The 20326-nt window shown below is 42.9% G+C and overlaps 1 protein-coding gene across 3 annotated transcripts in view; it reads right to left on the bottom strand.

The window, feature by feature from the left end:
• Positions 1 to 20326, bottom strand: part of sulf2a (sulfatase 2a) — a 36884-nt gene that overhangs the window by 6153 nt on the left and 10405 nt on the right. For all 3 annotated transcript variants that reach the window (XM_079342671.1, XM_079342672.1, XM_079342670.1), the window contains 7 exons: positions 4161 to 4428; positions 3168 to 3407; positions 2928 to 3079; positions 2403 to 2572; positions 770 to 920; positions 309 to 484; positions 75 to 203 (listed from right to left, as the gene is read on the bottom strand). In XM_079342671.1, the coding sequence (XP_079198797.1) occupies positions 75 to 203; positions 309 to 484; positions 770 to 920; positions 2403 to 2572; positions 2928 to 3079; positions 3168 to 3407; positions 4161 to 4359 (1217 nt within the window). In that variant the 5' untranslated portion in view covers positions 4360 to 4428. The remainder of the gene's footprint in view (positions 1 to 74; positions 204 to 308; positions 485 to 769; positions 921 to 2402; positions 2573 to 2927; positions 3080 to 3167; positions 3408 to 4160; positions 4429 to 20326) is intronic.

A 20326-nucleotide genomic window follows, 5' to 3' on the forward strand; every position in this document is an offset into this window, starting at 1 on the left:
TATTTAAAGTGGGATTCTTGAAGTGTCCCTTGAATGACAGGACACTGAGCAAAATCATTTAAATGTGTGTTCACCTATTGACTGGCCTGTCTGTGTCCAGCAGCTTGAGGATAGACTTGCCATCCATTTCAGCAGGGATATCAACACCGGCCATGTCCAGCAGAGTTGGTGCCAAGTCTACGTTCAACACTATGTGAGGATTACTGCAGGGAAGAGAGAAAGAATTAGATAAAGTGAGCTCACATTAAGCACGTCACACTAAAACACAGCGTCTCTTAAAAGACAAAAACATATTCACTGTCACTCACGTTGCACCTTGCTCCACATTAGGTCCTCTAACATAGAAAGGAACCCGAATGTCAAACTCATAAGGCATTGATTTGCCCTTGACCAGACCGAACTGGCCGATGTGGTATCCATGGTCTGAGGTGTAAATGAGGTAGGTGTTGTCTATCTCCCCCGTCTCCATCAACATATTGTACACCTACAGAGGCGGATATAATGTCATTAGGCACTCACACAGCATAAAAGTTATATTTCGTGTGAGATAACTCAAGTCTCCTGTGCCAGTTTCAGGGAAAAGCAATTGAACAATTCACCAAGTGTGTCATGAATACATTATGGAGCCCCAGTCAGAACAAGCACAGATCTCTCAGGACTTGAGACTGTCAGATGAAAAGTCTAAGTGTGTGTGAGTTTGGTTGGTCGTTTTTGTGTGTGTGTGTATTTTGTGAGTTTTTTGGGTCGAAGCACATGTCCAGCAGCCTACCTTTTCCACACTGTCATCCACAGACAGCAGGGTCTGCATCCTCCGGCGCTGCAGCATGTTAGTGAACTGCATGTGGACGGGCTTCATCGCTCCTGTGTAGCGTAGGATCCAGTGTTTGTCTTGGTTCGGGGCATAGTTGTAGCTGGGAGTTCTGAAGATAGAAGAGGACGGCAAATGTAAACTATTATTGTGTTGCTTATTTGACATTGTAAAAGGGGAGAACAACAAAGCGTAGCGCTCATTCAAGTATCTCTATCCAGCTGCTTTAGCCATCTGTAGTTATCAAGTTATTAAGGTGGGTTGTGGCAAATTGCCAATGAGTGAACAGTTACATTGTGCATAAGCAGCACATTCTCTGCTTGTGTGTGTGCTATTATCTTTTCATCTAGTCATCTTTTCTTGCCAAAAAAGCCAAAGAAGTGTTTATACTTTGCTAAACGACGTTAAATAAACCTTGGAAAATGCAAAGCAATGAAATCGATTGGCCTGTATGCAGAGAGCAGAGTGAGATCAATAATTAACTGCCAGGCATGTGGAACTTTAATTATTCGAGAATAATCACTGCTAAACAACTAATAGGAACAAAGAATGAAATATATTCAACAGTTCGAGCTAATCAACTTGACTTTTAAAAACGTCTCACAGCCTGCTCCACAGTGGCAACTCTAATGCAGTGTGAAGATGTGTCTGCAAGGTGGCAAGGTGAAAAGATGTTTTAACACCATGGAAGTGCAGGACTTTTACAGCCCCCTCTCTCTTTATGTGGTTGATAAGGGCAGAGGGAGATGAAGTGAGAAAAATAGCCAGAGAAGCGCTCGCAGGAAAACGTCCCCTGAGGGAGAGCAAATGTACGGAGAAAGAGCAATTAAAAGTTTGTACAAAGACTCTGGGGCTGAATTTTGAGAATATTCAATGTACAAAGTCTGCGTGGCACAGGTTAATGATGCTGGGGGGAATTATATGGAGCAGGAGGAGGGTGTGAGGGGGTTGGAGGGAGGGTCAGTAACTGCAGTCTCATTACTTTTCCTTGGATCATTCTCTTGAGGCCAATAGCAGGTCTACTATAAGGCAGCAGCACCAGCCAGTGAGGAGCATGGCAGAAAGGAAGTCAAAGTGTGTATACATGTGTGTGTGTGTGTGTGTGTGTGTGCACAGCTGGGCACGCATCTTCATTTTTACCTATGCATTGAACAAAAGGGATTTATGCCTCTCTTTGATCCTGACTGACAAATCGGTACAAATGAGCATGACTCATTACAGTGGTAACACTAATGTGAACAACACATGAGCCAAACAAAGTGGAGCGAAACACGGACTGTGCGCAAGAGTGCTCAGCTGCCAAGAGCACACTGCAGGCAGTGGAAGATAAGATCGAGCTGAGATTATTGAATTTTTGTCATTCTGGGTCAAATGAAAGGGAGTGTGAGTGTGTTGATGACTCATAAGTGAGCAAAGAAAGGTAGATTTGAGAGTGGATACATGTAGACCCCCTTCTGTGAAACATTTGAATGAAACCTGTTTATCTTTTATTGGGAAGGGGCACCCCAGTTCAAACCCTCTGTTGTCACAGAATATTTCAAAATTTGTCCCAATCTGAGAGCTCCTTGTTCCAATTCATCACTCGGAGTCTTACATGTGCTGTGACGCGTTGGGGAAGGCAGAGCTGTACTGCGGGGCGGAGTCCTCAGGACCGTGAGGAGCCACATGGCTCAGGACCATCATGACAGGACGGTGAGGGTACATCTTCTTTGACATGCGGAAGTAGTTGATGCTGTCGTTGGTGATGATGTCTGTCAGGTAGTCCTGTGGAGCCGGCAGAAATTGTCCATAAGGCACTCAGTTAGCGACATAACAAAAGAGCAGATGTCAAAGCTGTCAGTATCTACTCTTTAAAGGGATCATAACTGACCTAGATGGCGATGTGAACGACAATTTTACTATCTTGAATCTTGAACTCTTCTAAAATCCACTCAAGTTGCATTTAAGCAACGATAAACAAAGAGTTATCGCAGCAATGTAACAAGATGCTTTCTTAGCTGGGAATTCAAACTGAAGAGCTCTCAGCACATGAAATGTCTGATACATCCCATTTCACTTCCAATCCGACCGTCGCTCTGTGAAAGTAGATGTGACACCTCTCTAATGGAGTGAAAAATACCTTTGGGTAGTCACTGCTGTGCTTCTCTCGTACTCCATTCCTGCAGAGGGTGTAGTTGTAGAAGCGAGAGTTCTTAACCAGTGCTACCCATTCCTTCCATCCAGGGGGCACATACGAGCCGTTGTACTCATTCAGATACTTTCCAAAGAATGCTGAAGAGAGGAGTGCAGTATGTTAATTCTGGTCCAAGAGGTCAATGCGCCGCTTAAACCGTTTGAACATCACACTTGCAATGCTCACCTGTCCTGTAGCCAGAATTGTTGAGATGTACAGCAAAGGTGTGCGGCTCATGGTGGGCCTGCCACGAGGGCGAGGAGCAGTTCTCGTTGTTGGTGTAGGTGTGGTGGTTGTGCACATATTTTCCTGTCAGGATGGTTGAGCGGGAGGGGCAGCACATGGGAGTCGTTGAGAAGGCATTGGAGAAATGCGTGCCGCCTTTCTCCAGGATTTGCCGGGTTTTGTTCATGGCCTGCATTGAGCCTGGGAGAAAACAGCGGTAGAATGAGGGGAGAGAGGGAGGGTTAGGAGGGTAAGGGGACATTCAAAGGCCAAGGACAGGATGCGAAGGAAAAGGCCACAGATGGACATAAAACAGTTTGAGGAGAAAAAAAAAGGCGATATTGAGGTCACTAGTAAGGGGGAAATGTAAATAAGGGTATGATGGGGATGAGTAGAAAGCCTTGTAGACACGGAGGATAAAAAAGAAAAAGGTAAAATGGACGAGGGAACAAATCTTGTTGGTAAAGTGTGACTCATTTGGTTTCCTGTGTACTCCAAGCTTTTCAGGCTGATGGTGATTGTTTGGGAAAACAGATGCTTGACCATAAATTCCTGCTTTTCAATGGGAGTCCTCTCACTAGCGATCACAGGAGGACAAAGGGTGTCACAGAGGCCATTATGCAGCCACTCCAGTCCAATACGCCGCTAAAGGACTTAAGCTGGAAGGGAGATGGCCAGAGTTTGGCACTCAGACAATGGAAGCCATAGGCCGCCCTCATTTCGTGCCAGCAATGGAGAGGTTGGCAAGGGGGGCACATGACTTCGAGAAGGCCAGTTGTTATGGTGCCAGGAGGAAGCATTAGGCTGACTTTCTCTTGCTGATGCTGTTGGATGAACACAGGGTGAATACCCATACCCATGGGATATGGACACAAAGCAAACAGAGAGAGACAGATGCACAAACAAACTGTAAACACAAACACACAGCAAAGGACTCATGGAAGAAAGTCTCACCCAGTTCTATGTCCTGATCATCTGTGAGGATGAGAATGATGTTGGGTCGGATGTTGCGGCTTTGGCGGTCCCTTTGCAGACGAGACCTCTGGCGATATCCAGAAAGGTAGCCAGAGCTCTGGGCCACCGGAAGGATTCCCACCAAAATAAGCAGGAGAGGAAGAAGACGGAGAGGGGCGGAAAGCCCCTTCCCCGCCATCACACTACCCTGCAGTCACCCCTTCAGTCCTTCGTTGCACACACAGGCGTCTGCAGCTCTCTCGCTCAACTTTAGAGAAGGGACACAAAGGGAGACTGGTGGAATTAAAGTACACACACACAAGCACACACACAAGCACACACACAACACGGTAAAAAATAACATATGCAAGCCTTGCACAGCCATTGCAGGGGGCTCTTCCGTACAAATGCACCCGTTTGGGCTGAGCTCAGCTCGTTAATCAATCATTAATGATGCATTAGAGTGGTGTCATTGCTGGGTGTAATGATCTCTAGTGATGAGCACATGGCTGCCAGGCTGGGGCTAATGGGCCTGGGCTCAGGGCCAGCTCAGGTCTCACCACCCCCTGAGAGGGTGAGGGTGAGTATGAGGGATGTGGGGTGGGGGTGGTTTTAGGGGCAGAGGTGAAGGAGAGAGAGAGAGTAGAAAAGAGGAGAGATAAGGGGGGTTAAAACGGGGGTCACTCAGCGAGTAGCAACATTCAGGGGACGCTATGACGAATAAAAAAGACTGAAAATAAGAAATCCTGCTGTCATCATGTGACGTTAAACATCTCAGTTAGAATCAAATGTGCGTTGACTGAAGCTAAATTAATCTAAACATTCAGTTGGCCAACATTGCACTTAAATCTTACTAGAGCCTGACCATCTGTAGTGACAGTAAAATACATCCATCTATTCGAGTTAACAGCATTGTTAGCTATTAGAATACAATATTCATCCAAGTTTGCCAAATTTGAAATCTCTGCAGATAAAAGTTGAACCCAACAATAACATATTTGTCTTTGAGAGAGTGTCATTTGACAACTATGCTTTTCAAGTATTGTGAAATTCACATTTTGAGACAGACTCAACAATGAAATACACAGCATTGTGTTTCTTCCTCATCCTTGTTATTGAGAAACAAAGGGTCAAAGAGATGGGCTGGGCTTCAGTGACTATTTAATACAGACAATCAGAGCAGCAACACAGACCAGTGAACAAAGTCATTGACTCAGTGCTTGCACAGTTTCCAAGCAGCAGCATCAGTGTGCCCATAAGGAGTAGGTGGCCAGAGCAATCATTTGAAGATGAAGTCAACAACAACAACACATCAGCACCCTCTCTCTCACTCCTGGGACTGCAACTGCTCCTTAACAACAATGCAGACTGGAATACTGCTCAACAGGGAAAAAGCAGGAACAAACGAACAGATGGCACAGTCGCATAACTTTGCCCGTACACAATGCTGCACATATCACAGACAGGGTGATGTTTACAGAAGCAAAACAGTAAAATGGTTTCAATGTTTGAGGAAAGCGATGATACCATCCTTTATCCCAATAAAGAAGTGACTGGAATCAAGTAAGCAGCAGCTGTGTTTGCTCGGGTGTTGTACTCTCTGGGTTGCGTGGTTCTCCCATGAGGAACGCATAAGCTCAGACACTGGGCGCTGTGTTACTTCAAATTGTCTTTGTGCCTCCTGGTGTTCTCTCACTGCCTGCATCCTGCCGTCATTTATGGCACGGGATGAAAAAAAAAAAAAAAAAAAGACATCAGCAGTGTGGAAATCCACAGAAACTAAAAAAACCGGATGAAAGAAGGACACATTTAAACTGCTCTGTCTGCAACCGGCAGTGAATAGCCTGCCACTAAAATGGATTCTGGGACATCTACTTTGAATTAAGTAGATGTCTCAAGAATAGACTCAATGTGCTCAAATTAAGATGGTCCTCCACCATTGGCTGCTTTTTGTGTGGAAGGAACAGTTCTTCTTTTTTCAAAGTTGTTTATCTGTTCGAAAAGCTTAAGCAGGCAAATCCGTCAGGGACGACTACCAAATAAAGTCCTGATTAACAGGAAAACAGCCAAGCTCAATTTTACACACCGGTATATCAATAGCCAAGTATGTAAATGTTGTGTTTTTGACATGCTGCAATGGAGGATATTTTCTGACATTACCCCCATGAGGCCTCCTCCTTCTCCTGGTACTGAGGACTAATTGGATTTTCAGGCTTTTATCAGCTCTAACTGACACATACAGTCCTTTCTTTTCAGTTTGTTGCCTCCCGCTCTCTTTTATCTACACGTATTGTTTATCTTTCCGGGTGGCAGATGCTACATGAAACCACAAAGAAAAAAAGGCACAGGAAACCATAACGTCCAAACAGACAGAAGCCCTTATTCTCTCGAAATGTGTGAATAAACAGGGATGGACAACCGTTGAAAAAACAACAGTTCTTAGCTAATTTATTCTCAGCCTGAACAACATGACCAATGTGAGGGTTTGTATGCATCAATAAAATAAGACACGGCATGTTGTTTCAGTAACCTGGGATGATTTAAAGCTTGTTTCCTGACAGAGCTCTGCCAGCATCAGCATTTTCGCACTAAGTGAGATGTGAAACAACATTGCTGATTCAGCCTGACAACACAGAATGAAAGAGAATTTTTTTTTTTTGCCATTTAGACAGAAGCGCTAGACAACATGAGTAAATATAACTCTCAGCAAAACTCATTAAAGGCTCGGGGATTAGAGAGGAAGAGCAAGCGAGCAGGCTAGCAGAATATGAGATCATAGGGAATAAGGTTCTAAAAGCATGTCGGAGAAACAAAGGATCATCTCGGGTTATACTAACGCCGAGTGATGCCTGGAAGTCAGGACAGAGAGGGAAAGTTTTGCTCATCATTCATTCGCTTGTAAAGAGGCTCCGAGAGACAGCAGCACTGCATCATCGGATGAAAACTTAATGCCGTCCATCTCTTATTGATACGACTGAATTATAAATGCAGTGACAACAGAGCTAGCCATGTCACAGCATGGGCATGATGGTTGAGACGGTGGCGAGAGTGCAGCGATGAAAACACACACCAGAACAACAGACAGATGTGCTACACCGCCATACGACACATCTGTACCTCCAGTATTACAGCTGAAGTGAGGCAGGAAAAGGAAAAGTGCTTGAGAAATCTTCCAAAGACTGTGTAGAGGCATTAATGTGCTTTTTACTCTTATTAATAAAACACCCTGGGCTTTGAAACAGGCATAAAGTCTGATTCATCCAATCTGGAGCCCAGAGAAGGCACGAAACACACACAGAATATGAAAAAAGGCAGGGAGAAATAAGACATTTATAACATATTGAAGGAGGGCGAGTCATGGAACACACTTGCAATTTAATCAAGTGTGTCTTGTAATGCATATGAAATACGGAGGCGAGAGCACACAATCTTGAAGCTGTGGATTCTCTATCACCGATGTTCTGAGAAGGAGTGAGATAGACAAAAAAATGATGGAGAAAGTGTGAGAGAGGAAAAGAACCTCTAGGCACACGAGTGTGGAGAGAGAGAGAGAGAAAAAAAAAAGAAAGCCCGAGCACTGCCATTGCAGATGGATTTTTTTTTTTCTTCCCAAACATGGAAACTAGATTCACAGACCAAGACTGGCATATAGAACAGATGAGAATAAAACAGAATGTGGTAGCAGAGAACCTCTTCTTTCTGCATCAATACCAATGCAGGAATTTGCCGTCATCTGCATTCCTGTGCTGAAAACACAAGTGGCCAGGAAAGTTTAAATAGACACATCCAGCTCTGAATGTGGCTTGCTGCAACACTATCAAGCCAATCCCGTTGGTCATAATTGAGGCTGGCAGGGCTTTGCTAATGTGTGACTTTGTTCCCATTGGCCTGCCTCACTCTGAACAGAATGTGCAAAATCTCCAAGGACCCTTGAATTTACCAACAAAAGTTTGCATTCAGATGCAAATTGTGCAAAGGCATGCATCTATGTGAGAGCAACGTTCTCCAAGGGAAGTTTGTCCTTGTCCTCGTCCGTGTGTATGTGTGTGAGTATTTGTCGTCGGAAGCTGGGATGTAAAATCCACACTACAGTATGAAATGCTTTTTTCATGATGACTGGAGGCCATCATTTGTTGCTAACCTTCATTTATCATTGTTTCCATTGCAAATCTTCGCTCCATCATCCGAACCTGTAAAAACACACAAGGCTCATCAATCTCAAAGCTAAAACATGAGAACACATCTTTGACAGCTACAGTGATTCCCTATATGAGCCATCATTTGATCCTGTAAGGTATGTAAGAATTCGGACAGAATAAGAGGCACAACTCGAATATGTTTGCGTGTCTGTTGAATAAAAGCAGTATCACACTGTGAGGTCAAGTCGGTGCAGTGAATAGCAGCATGGTGTGATTATCTCTGGCACTCTGCCTGCTGCCTCTGATTCACAGTTTGCTGATATTCAGTCCAACATCCCTCAGGCGCTTGTGATATTGTGTAATTGTTGAGTTTAAATTCGTACGGTTAAGTTTATAGTAGAGAATTTCGGTAAAAACGCAGGCAGTTAAAGAGCAACATCGTTTTTCATTGAAGTTGTATTTCTGTGACTGCAAGTCCAGAATCACTTTCTTTCAACTCTATGTTATAGTCTTTCTCAACTCTCAAGGCTATCACCTGGCTCTTTAGGTATTCACTTCTCCCCTGTGTTCACTCACTTGTTGCTACAACATGTGTCTGTCTTCTGTTTGTTGCTGAGCAGGTAATGAAACGAGTTTTTGTTTTTTTTGGGGGTTTTTTTGAGCTTTTTCCTGAAAACTGCCGCGACTGAAAACAACACAAAGATAGGAGTGAGAACGAACAGAACAGTTATGAGTAGGTATTTAAACAATGAGCACCACAAAATCACAAAGAACATCAGCTGTTTATTATTCTGAGCTCATCGAGTTCAGGTTGTAAAAAATTGTGTAGGTTCGAGCGAACTCAAATTCAGGCAAATATGGCTACAGTAAATCAGTAACAAGATCGACAAATAAATGATTGGGTTTAGGATTTAGGATGAATTATGGTCTGGTATTGTTTACCTTTTTTATTGATGTAGTTTTTTTCACATTTTAAGCTCTAAATGACTTACAGGTGTAAAAAGGCTTCAGGAGATGTTTTTTCAGCCAGCAGCTAAAAAACTGGCTCCAATGAATTCATGAGAGGAACTCTGCTCGATTTAAACACCTCGTCTTAAAGTACTTGGGTTTGCCATTGACATGCTTTGAGTGTTAAAAGAATATGTAACAACATCATGGGAGGAATAAAAAACATTTGTGTATAAGTGAAAGAGTCCTGTTGTCAGAGTCACTTCTTGTTAACAGGCCACACACTGTTTCGGGCCCCTGGCTCAACCTCAACCATTACACCACAGCAGTGGCTGAAAATATGCCAAGTTTGCAATGACAGGAGAAAAACCTCCCCAAGGGGCCCCCACCTGACAGCACTCAGGCTGGCTGCGCTGCTATAGGCCGCATGCCTTATTTGGTTCTCAACAAAAGCCACAGAAAAAAAATCAGTTGTTTGATGTTATCTAAATGCTCATGTGAACTGTGCTCATCAAAAATGATTAACATTGAGCAATTTTGTCACGTTTTTGTAAGATTGTATTTATGACATAACACTGATGAAAACTGATTTGAAGGGAGCTCTTTGGATTTTTAGTCTGTAAAGCCCCCGCCATCTTTAAAACCATTGCTGCCTGTTGTCTAACCTGAGACACAAGTCTCACTCATGGTACAGTTGCACCTTAAATCTAATAAGGTTAGATTTATAGAACATAAATAACCTTTGTTACAACAATCATCCTCATGTGGATGCACTTCAATCTGTGCATATGTCGTTACGAATAAGACTGCAGCCTTTGCAGTTTGTGTCATCCAGTATGTTCAACCCACTGAAGATCAATGAAAACACTTTGAAATTATTATCAATAATAAGTTCTTTAGTAATTCTTGGGTTTGAAAATATTAAAATAAGCCCATGACACTTGATAAGCTAAGGTGAAGACTGCCATCATAGCACCAAAGTTAAATTTTGCAATTTTGAGAAAACAAACCCGATCACCTGTTCTAAAGTCTTTCTGTCACTCTTGACTTCATCCACATCTTTGCAGCGCAAACGCTCCTGTCTTTGAATATTAACTCCAGCTTTATTGTTAGCTACTATGAGTGTCTTTAATGCAGTTTCAACGAGAGACAGATTCTGTCCTTCCTCTTGAGACTGAAGTATTACTGACAACTCAAAGTAGGATATAATTACTGGGACTTCTAAACTAACAGCTCATTCATCAGTATTGACAATTTCAGTTCAGTTCAGCTCAGTTTATTGCCATTTGCAGTAAAAAACCACATTGGAAAGCATGTGCAAGAGGTAAAACAGTACAACTAGATAAAGACACAAGACAGTAAGTTTAAAAAGCAGACAATATAAATATAGATCAGAAAAAGAACAGAGACAGGAGGGCAACAGGAGGAAACATCCCTGTAGATCCGACAAGCTTGTTCAGGCTTCGCACAGCTCATGGGGAAAGAAAAAATCTTTGCATGAAGGGATGAAGTGGGCTCTTTAACAGGTAGTCATAGTTAACCCAAACTGTCAAGTGTCTACATGATAACCCTAAACCACATTCAATGTCTGCACAACACACTTTTGGTTGAGAACCACGCTTTCACATTCTTTCGACAAATCTGCCTTTACTTCCTAATAACCAACTTTAATAGTTGAGGATGACAAGACATAATGCGTAGGCTGATCCCATTCACCGCGAAGATTTAATTTAGATTTCCCTGAGGTTTAGATAAGCTTAGCACTCTGCAGACATTTTAAGATGACAGTTAGAACCTGCACAGGCAATTTTCTGTTTGAATACACAGACACAAAGAGCAGTGGTTAGACTTCAGAAGTGAGGAAATGAGATTCCTTCTCCGATGAGGAGACCCGAGTGTAAAATATTTATGTCTGCAGTTACCTTTTGACTGTTGTCCTCTACATTGATGTATCTTCTTGTTTAGATTCTACCCTCACCTTTAATAACATGTGGAATGTGCGGCCCACAGAGTGAAATATGAATGAGTATAATTTTAGCACTTAACACTTCATTAATCCTGCAGCGAGTCTGCTGCCCTGGAAAGAAGGGTGAAACTGTGATGTGTGCAGGCTGGAAAACCTCTCACATACTGACAGCCACATACAGGCACAAGAGCAATTTATCTTTTAATGTAGATTCCATTTATAAGGATTTATTTTGACAACAGAATTTGTATCTATATAAGGTACCAATTTTTATATTTTGGAGGATTTTACCCAAGTTCTTAGAGATGTATTAGGGCAGGTTTAATAACCTTGTGTTAATCTCTTGTGTTAATCTCTGATCAGAAACACATTCCTGCTAAATGGAGAGCCTTTACAGAAGAGTAGAAACATTGTTACTGAGAACGAGACATTCGCCATCATTTTCATCATCATCATTTGTAATATCTGTAATATCTATCTATCTATCTATCTATCTATCTATCTATCTATCTATCTATCTATCTATCTATCTATCTATCTATCTATCTATCTATCTATCTATCTATCTATCTATCTATCTATCTATCTATCTATCTATCTATCTATACATACATACATACATATATACACAAAGAACATCAGCTGTTTATTATTCTGAGCTCATCGAGTTCAGGTTGTAAAAAATTGTGTAGGTTCGAGCGAACTCAAGTTCAGGCAAATATGGCTACAGCGTGTGTGAGTGTGTTTTACTTCATTATAAATGCAAAACACACTCTCTCCTCCGTAGTCATGCCACACTCTGGAGGTCGTCCTCACAAAGTAAGCGCTCAGGTCACACCCAACCAGAGGGGGAGGAAATATCTCCATCTTTCTAGCTTCATAATTCACAGGGCACATTATCTCTAAAAGGTTTCATCAGGAGAGAGAGTGATGGGATGTGGATGAATAGGTCGGTGGAAAAATGAAGGGGGCGAGGAAGAGGGAAAGACAGGAAGAAAAAAAAGAGAGGGACTGCAGGATGGTGTCAGTTCAGACAAAAGGCCCAGTCATGAAGGGTGTAACAAAGACTTCTGACAGACTCTTTGCGTCTGTGCTTTTAATGTACACCACATAGAAACACACATAGTGACAGACAGACAGACTCGCAAACACCCCCACACTCTGCGTTTCAGACTTCAAACCTCTCACCAATAAGAAAACAGAAAAGAAGAAAACAACAGTAAGGCTAATTATCCCTGAATATAGAAGAAATCAACAGCATCTTTTTCCATTGTTCTCAAACTGTTGTGTCCCAGCTGCACTAGGACTTCACACAGACAGTGTCTCAGTTTTTGTACAGGTTTAAACCTGTGAAGATATTCCTCCTAACGAGCTTGCATTTCAGTAACACAACATATAACAACATCAAACAAGCTGCAGAGGAATCATTTTGTGACCAAAGTCAGTCTGAATGTCTTAAGAAGCAGCTTTCCCCCTTTTATCCACCTCCATCTACTCTGCTCTTGCTCTCTGTTTCCAGCAGCAACCGTTTGGCATGTCGGCCTAGCGTGGTGGTCGGCAGGTTTTTTTTTGAGAGCTTCTGTCAGGGTCCACAGTAGGGTCAAGGCATTTCCCCCTCCTCCTCGGCAGTCTTTGGTGCGCTCCAAGGGAGCCCAGAGAGAACAGTGGTGTTAGAGAAAACACAAACAGAGCCCTGATTGTCCCTGACTTGGGTTCAACCCCCACAGCTCCACCTCCAGGGGTTTAAAACCCAGAGAATGAGCAACTGTCAATGGTGTTTTGTAAATACGTAGCTGTTTTCACTACAGATGGGTTTATTCAGATGGAAGAGGGAAATGAGCCTGCTTTGCAGTCCTTGCCTGTCCTTGCCTTTCCTGTCTTATTGAGGTTTCAATAAGAAAGCCATTTGTGGTGCGTCAGAAAGAGCCAGCTCCTTTGAGACAGGGGTTGACAGCTGAAACAAGTGAAGCAAGCTGGTGGACAGGGCGGCCCGCTGAGTGATGGCTGGTTCTTATTGGCACTTATTGACCAGGGCAAAGGCCCCCCTACAGTGTGGCACATCTCAGCTAAATGGATTACAGACAAATCAGTCGGGGCCAATTGTCCCACCGACCTAACCACCTCACTGAGACCTCAGTGCAGCCAAACTGACTTCTGCATGACATTATGTTACGGCAGCACAAAGGAGAAACCAAAAGTTACTCAAAATATGACCTGCTCAAAACTTACAGAGCAGAAGCTTGATGAAAGGAACACTACATTCATGCACACAGTGATATTTATGTGCACGGGGTAAAGCAATTCCACAGACTTAACAAGCTGCCTGTCCCTGGTGTACAAGCTGCACTCATGTTGGTGAAATTAGATCTTGTTCCAAGGGACTCATTGGTTTCAAACTTTCATTTACTGTGTTTTAATTACATGCCATTACTCTCTGATCATCAAATCAGCACCTGCAATAGGGACTGTCTCTAATGGCGCTCACTAAATGATGATTTTAGACAATATTGTTTTCAACTTTTGTCAATAACTGTTGTTCCGCCGTTAAATAAATTACAGGCAGCCCAGATAAATCCATGTGCTTTTTTTGGGGGGGAGTTACAGTTCATTTGCTGTAAATAAGATCACTTCTATAGTTTCCAGTTCTTTTACTCAGCTGGTAAAAAAAATGGTTCTTAAATGCTGAAGAAGCCCTTCATAGCAGGGGTATGCTGTCTGTGGGTGCAGAGTGAGGACCATCATCCCTGATGTTAAGCACACCCTTGGGAGCCGGAGGGGCAACAGCTCGGTCTTTACTTCTTCACTCCTTCCATTCTTTGTCCTTCTCTCCCGCCCCTCCCCTCCTCCTCCTCCTCCTCCCCCAACCACCACCACCACCACCACCACCACCTCGCCACCTTTCTGGCTTCATCCTGGCCTTTTTTGTCGGCGGATTACTAGGGGTTTAGAGAGGCACACACTGATCCCTCCCTCCCCTATCAACACCACACAGGGGGTTAAGACTGGAGCACAGAGGGGAGACCTCCACACAATGACATGAATTACAGAGCCTTCTATGTATGTCCACTTAAATTCCCCCCATTTGCTCTGCTCAGAAATGAACACAGATCTAATCAGAGCCTGTGGTTCCCAGCAGGAATCTTTGATTTTTTTTTTCAAAAACCAGGGGTGTATTTAATTAATTTCTACAAACAGTAAAACACCTACAAACTGATTTTCTTTAAAAACAAGTCTTTATCTTTGTTAAAGGGAAACTTCACCCATTGAAACATGAATCTGTACTGGAATTGGGTCATATATGTTGCAGAAACAGTGCTCTATTTACAGTCTGTCTACAACAAATACGGCTGTTTTCTCAACTGATTCGGAGATTTTAGAAGGAATTGGCGTCTTTGAAATTCCTGGCAGCAATCAGACTTTATGTCATTGTCTATAGGCAAACAGTGAGAGCACCGACAGCACCAGTCCGCCCCAGTTCGAACTGGCCCGGGCTCCTAATACTCCTAATACACCCAAAATGACATCATCTGAGGCTCTTTTTTAGACAAGAAATAGGGAGCTTTACCGTCTCAGGGGTAAATGAGGGTCAATTCAAAAAGATTACCAGGTTTCTAATGATACAAAGCCTCATGGAAATTGGTGAAGTATCCCTTTAAGTTTAAACACGTGGGATGATCCTCATATCATCTGCTGTAAAAGACCAACGCTGAAAAAAATATACAAACAAGCCTCAGGTGAAAGCACAAGTCTAAACACAATGTGTATATAACTGATGCATTCAACACACGGCCCACCTCATCACTCCTCATCGTGATGTCTCCTCTTCTACAGTTCAGTATCCATCTCTCTGCTCGTCCTCGGGACAGCTGCCCAGACAGCCCATCTGTCTGCATTGACCTGTGTTTGGGACCATGGGGGGAACCTAAGTGGCAAACGAAGGGGGTCTCTGGCATGCTGCCCGCCCGGTAATGACAGTTAAGCATGCCAGCAGCTTGCCTAACAGCCCCTGATCTCCCCCCGTGGTGATAGAGTATTGATATTGTATCAGGTTGCAAAGGGCTTGGCAGCCTTTTAATGAGAGCTCAGATTGATCAGTGGCTCTCCCTTAACTGTGGCCGATGCTCATTGGCTGTCCCTGCAGACATGATCTGTATCACTGACTGAGGAGGGACCAAACACAGCTGTGCCCACAGTATATGGTCAGACATGCAAACACACAGATATGAGCTGTTTCTCAGTAAAAAAAAAATTAAAAAGTTGGGAAAATAAACTCGCTGAAAAATCTAAATAATGTTTAAACAACTCTTGATGCTTATACACACCTATGCATCTACTTAACGGACTCACTAAGACAACACAAACAAAAAGATAAGGGTAGGAAATGTTTTTTTTTCCCTATGTTGGTTGTCAGAGGTAGGTTGATATAAACCTGCCTTTCATTCTCTAAAAAAAATTGGGGATGCCCCGATACAAGAGCTTTAGGTGATTGACAGCGAGCATTAATGAACTCACGAAGAGAAAAAACATCCAAAGTCACTGCAGCAATTTACAGTACTTCAACTCATAAATCAGGTCATTTGGACTGCTATGAAGGGAGACAGATCATCAAAAGCCTGCCCAGTTTCACACTTTGCAGAAAATTGATTCAATATAATGACAGAAATACCAAACCCACCTGCTGAGATACCAAAGGAAAGCCTGTGCTCGGATGCTAAACCGTTTATTTGAAACAGTATTTAAGACCATACAATTCCTTGTACTCTTGAAGACATACTCAGCAGCCTTTTTCACTTGTTCTCAAAACCAACAAAGAAATCAGCAGACGGACAAAAGCTCCTTCAGACTGGAACAATCTACCAACAAACACAAGAACAATTAACCCCTGTTGCCTTTTGAAGAAGACACTACAACCTTTTAAAACTAAATCAGACTCCTGCTTCTAATGGTAATGTCATCTTGCTACTTTAATAATGCATCTTTGTCCTGTTGCTTGTATAATATGCCATGTGTATCTGCCTCTGAGGGTTTTGTGAGGGTGCTGTGGGTTAACAGGCGAGATATGAGGGCAGATGGGTGAGTGAGAGCCTTTGTATATTGTATGTAACAATGTTTGTAATAACCCCTTGACGCCTATTGTCGCACATTTGCATCGAACCGATTCCGCTTCAAATGCAGCCAAACTAGCATCTGTATTCCTCCACTGCCGGTTGATTCACTTTCAGTGTATACCGAGGAACCTTTTGCAAGCATTAGATTGCCATAGGGCCAGTCGGAGAACGAACAAAATCCGTTTGATGTGCAATTTATATTTAATATCTGTTTATGTGCTGTTTTCAAATAAACGTTCTCAGCTTAATTTAGCATCTACTTGAAAGCAGAAACACATGTAAGAAAAAAAAGTTTTAATACTTCAAAACAAATTCAGACATCAAGGGGTTAAATTGTATTGTTGTGTTTTTTGTATTCCATCAAGGGGCTAGCCATCAAATAAACAGTGTTTTCCACTAACTTTAGTATACGGTAAACAGACCCAAATATCAGACACTTTCTCCAGGTGTAACTCGCGACAGTCACAGTGTCTATTGACCAATGAGTTTTTAGGAGTGACTTTTGAGTCTGGTAATGACGTTAAAATACAGCAACTTCCTGAGAGCGTACCAGAAATAGTTGATCAGTTTAAGAACACAGTTAAACAAGAATTGTGTGATTCAGAGTGTCATTCACAACCAGGGCCTGAACGTCTTGTGAAATTTATAGATGACAAAGAGACATGATGAAAGAAAAAAAAAAGATCCCTCGAATTGTTTTCATTGTTTCATTCGTTATAGTTAAATCGGCTTTCATTTTTTTTCTTGGACTAGGCTACTTTGTTCTAAGTGTAAGCAGGGCTTTACAAAGCCGACATAGTGAGATTTACAGAAGAGCTAAGATTTCTGTGTTGGAAACAAAAAGTATTTCTTGCCCCACCTACCTGTCAAAGTGAGACACCTGTGCAGGTGTGTGTAATGAAGACTTTATATATTTATATCAGAATATTTGAAGGTCTATTCTCTTTTTGGGAAGGTAGTAAATATAAAGACATTTGACATTTGATCTAAGCTCTCTAACGTTACACATTTACTTTGGATGAATTTGAATGGGTTCGTGTCATATCATATTGAATCAAATTGCACTGAATCCTTCTGTATTTTCAGAAAGGGTCCCTGAATTGGATCAAAGCTTGAGAGAAACAAATCAGATCTTTGTCTGGTAAAAGAAATTCACACTCCTACTCTTTCCTATCAGTCCTTGATAAGGCTCCTGTCAGACAGGCAGCCAGCTGTCAGCCCTCCTGTGGCTGCGATCATGACCCTCACCAGTCTCTGGACCCCCCTGGGAACTACAGCATGCATACAGCAGGATAGAGGAAGAAATGAAACCCCTCGAGATTCTCCTGAGGACATTGTGATTACTTTTTTGTGACCATTAAACTATAGCAGCTGGGAGCTCATATTCCCTCAGTGAGCTGCTGATCAGTTACACTGAAATGTAATGAGAAGTATTCAACAGCTGAATGTAGAGAATCTGTACGGTTGGAAAAAGGGACATGCTGTGAATAGATCTTTTACCAATATGTTCCCCGATTGCTAACTTGCTCAGCCTCGTCGTTTTATTCCTCCTCAGTTTTCTCTCTCTCTCTCCTGTTAAACAGAAATGAGCAGCATCCTCGATCAAGTTCATCACCCTCGTGTTGACATTAGTTCTGTGTCAGAGCCCAGCTCATCGCCCCATTTCACTTAAAGGGTAATTACTGCACTATCAGCCATTTCTCTGACCTCAGCCCACCCCCACACACCTTCAAACCCTCCATCAGCTCAGATGGGACATAAAGTGGGCAGGAGATAAACCAAGCTTTCCAACCAGGGGAGGAAAAATAGGCGCCGATAACCTTTTGCTGTAGATCACAAGGACCAAAAAGGTCAATCAGATTCATGAGAAAAGCGTTGTGGATGAATGTCTGCTTAATGAGCATTGTGTAGCACCAAGAACCCTATTGCAAACAGTAAAGTAGAAACCCATTAAAAATAAATAGGGAGTGTAGTCCATTTAGGACCCACATAAATGTACCAGTAAATTCATGGGGTAAGCAGACTAGAAGGGGACAGGGTGCACTGCATCTGTCTACGGATAGAGAGACTGTTTTTACTGCAGAGGAGATTCAATTAATTATCCCCACATCGCAGTTAAAAAAGAATCTAATCAAAAGATGTGCACCAGATGTCCTGCTTTTTTTACAGGGTGAACACTGATGACATATTCTGTGTCATTCTGTGCTTGGTAAGCTCCTTGTTAAACACAGCTGAGATTAAAAGCTATTAAAGCAATTATGTTAACGGCAGGAGAGCCGAGGATCGGAGGAGGAGAAGAGAGTCTGTTGTGGAATTCAGATGAAACCTCTTTTCAGCACCGTCGCCCCATATAGCTTAAGTTAGCTGAGTGGTTACGCAAGTGGGCAGAAGAGATTTTTTTTTTTTTTTCAAGTGTCGGAGCACTCCCACATTCACACATATACACGCTATCTTCACATCCAGCCACTTTTCTTACAAAGAGGGAAAAAAAACGACTTCCCAGCCAGCCGATGTGAGCTGACACACAGCAAAAGAATGAGCTGCTTCTGTGTTGTTACTATGAAGTTTGGCTTGAGTGTAGAGTGGCCTCTCTGTGTGTGGCGCCGCAGGTTGGCACACTCACATGGAGCTTTATTAGGGTGCAGTCCTGAGCATCAGGCAGCATGCCCGTTGTTGACAAAGCTTGGTATCGCCTGCTGTCAGCCCATTCTGTGTGCACCCAGCGGAAATAATCAATTAGGCCGAGCTCACAACAGAGCACTTTAATATTTGACTTTTAATCATTGGACTGAAGGAAGGCTGGGGCATGGAAGCAAGCTGGCAGTCCCATCTTGCTGATGTGGAAAATGAGGGTCAGGAAAACACTCACTCATGTGCACTGCATATCCCAGGAAGGATTTGGGGAAGCAGACTGAGGAGAAATTGCCACAAACAAAAGGCTAATCCGACAGTGTTAAGAGAAAAATATCCATTCGTCTCTCATAAGATATCAAAGGCACCTTACGCAACCAGCTGCAAAGACAGCAGGGGAAATATGACATAGCTCTGTTCACAAACAAGCTGAGCTCGATGGAAGGGACAGTGGTTCAACAGAAAGAAGTTGATGAGGTCTTCACCCTGCGTATGAACTGCAACTCTGAAGAGGTTTTTTTTTCCTGAAAGCTTTATGCTTTTTTATCTTGCTCTGCAGAGGAACGAGGAGGGGAAAAAAGGGAGAGGTGAATGCTATCCTCACGCTGGGGTTTTGAAGTGGAGATCAGTCCTCAAACAGAATAGCTTACCAAAGGCACATCATTCACCTGCCTGCAGTTGGTGGTTTCACAGAGACAAGAAGAATATCAAAGTTCAACTGCTCAAAATTAAAAGTTATGTAGCCAGGCAGGTTTTTCTATCTTCCATGTTATGAGTCCTTTGTAGCGAGGTGTTTGTTCATCTAAAAGGAGAGCTGATTTCAGTCACGTACTGATGTTTTTGCAAGTGATAATGAGTCAGCTGTGCACAGCTGTGTACATAATGTGGCCACATGTGCTGAGAGCTGCTTCCTCTGCTGCTCTCCAACTGTTCGCACAGGATGACTCTGATCACAGCAGCAGCAGCGCAAGGATGTTAGCGGTAAACAGCTAACAGAACAGCAGTTACACTTGTGATGATGTGCGGATGTATTGCCTTTGTCAACAGGATTTGCAGTTCCTCAGTTCCTCAAACAGGCTAGTTTACAGCCGAAGGCCACCGGGGGGTAAAGGCGATTTCTTAGTCACTGGTTTGATCATTCAGATCAGTGTGGCTAGCTAATGAGGTCTCACGACTATTTCCCTCAGTCTCACCTCAGCTATCCTCATCTCTCTCTCTCTCTTTTCCTTTCCTTCATTTCATAACCTAGTTGGACTGACAGTCACAAAGGGTGCATAATGTGGCCACAACACAAGTGCAACAACCACAGATTTCTTTGATCATCAAACCACCTCAGTGAGGCCAACAACAACCTTCCTCCTCCCTTTTTCCTAT

This window comes from Symphodus melops (assembly GCF_947650265.1).
Source record: "Symphodus melops genome assembly, chromosome: 4".
Lineage (NCBI taxonomy): Eukaryota > Metazoa > Chordata > Actinopteri > Labriformes > Labridae > Symphodus > Symphodus melops.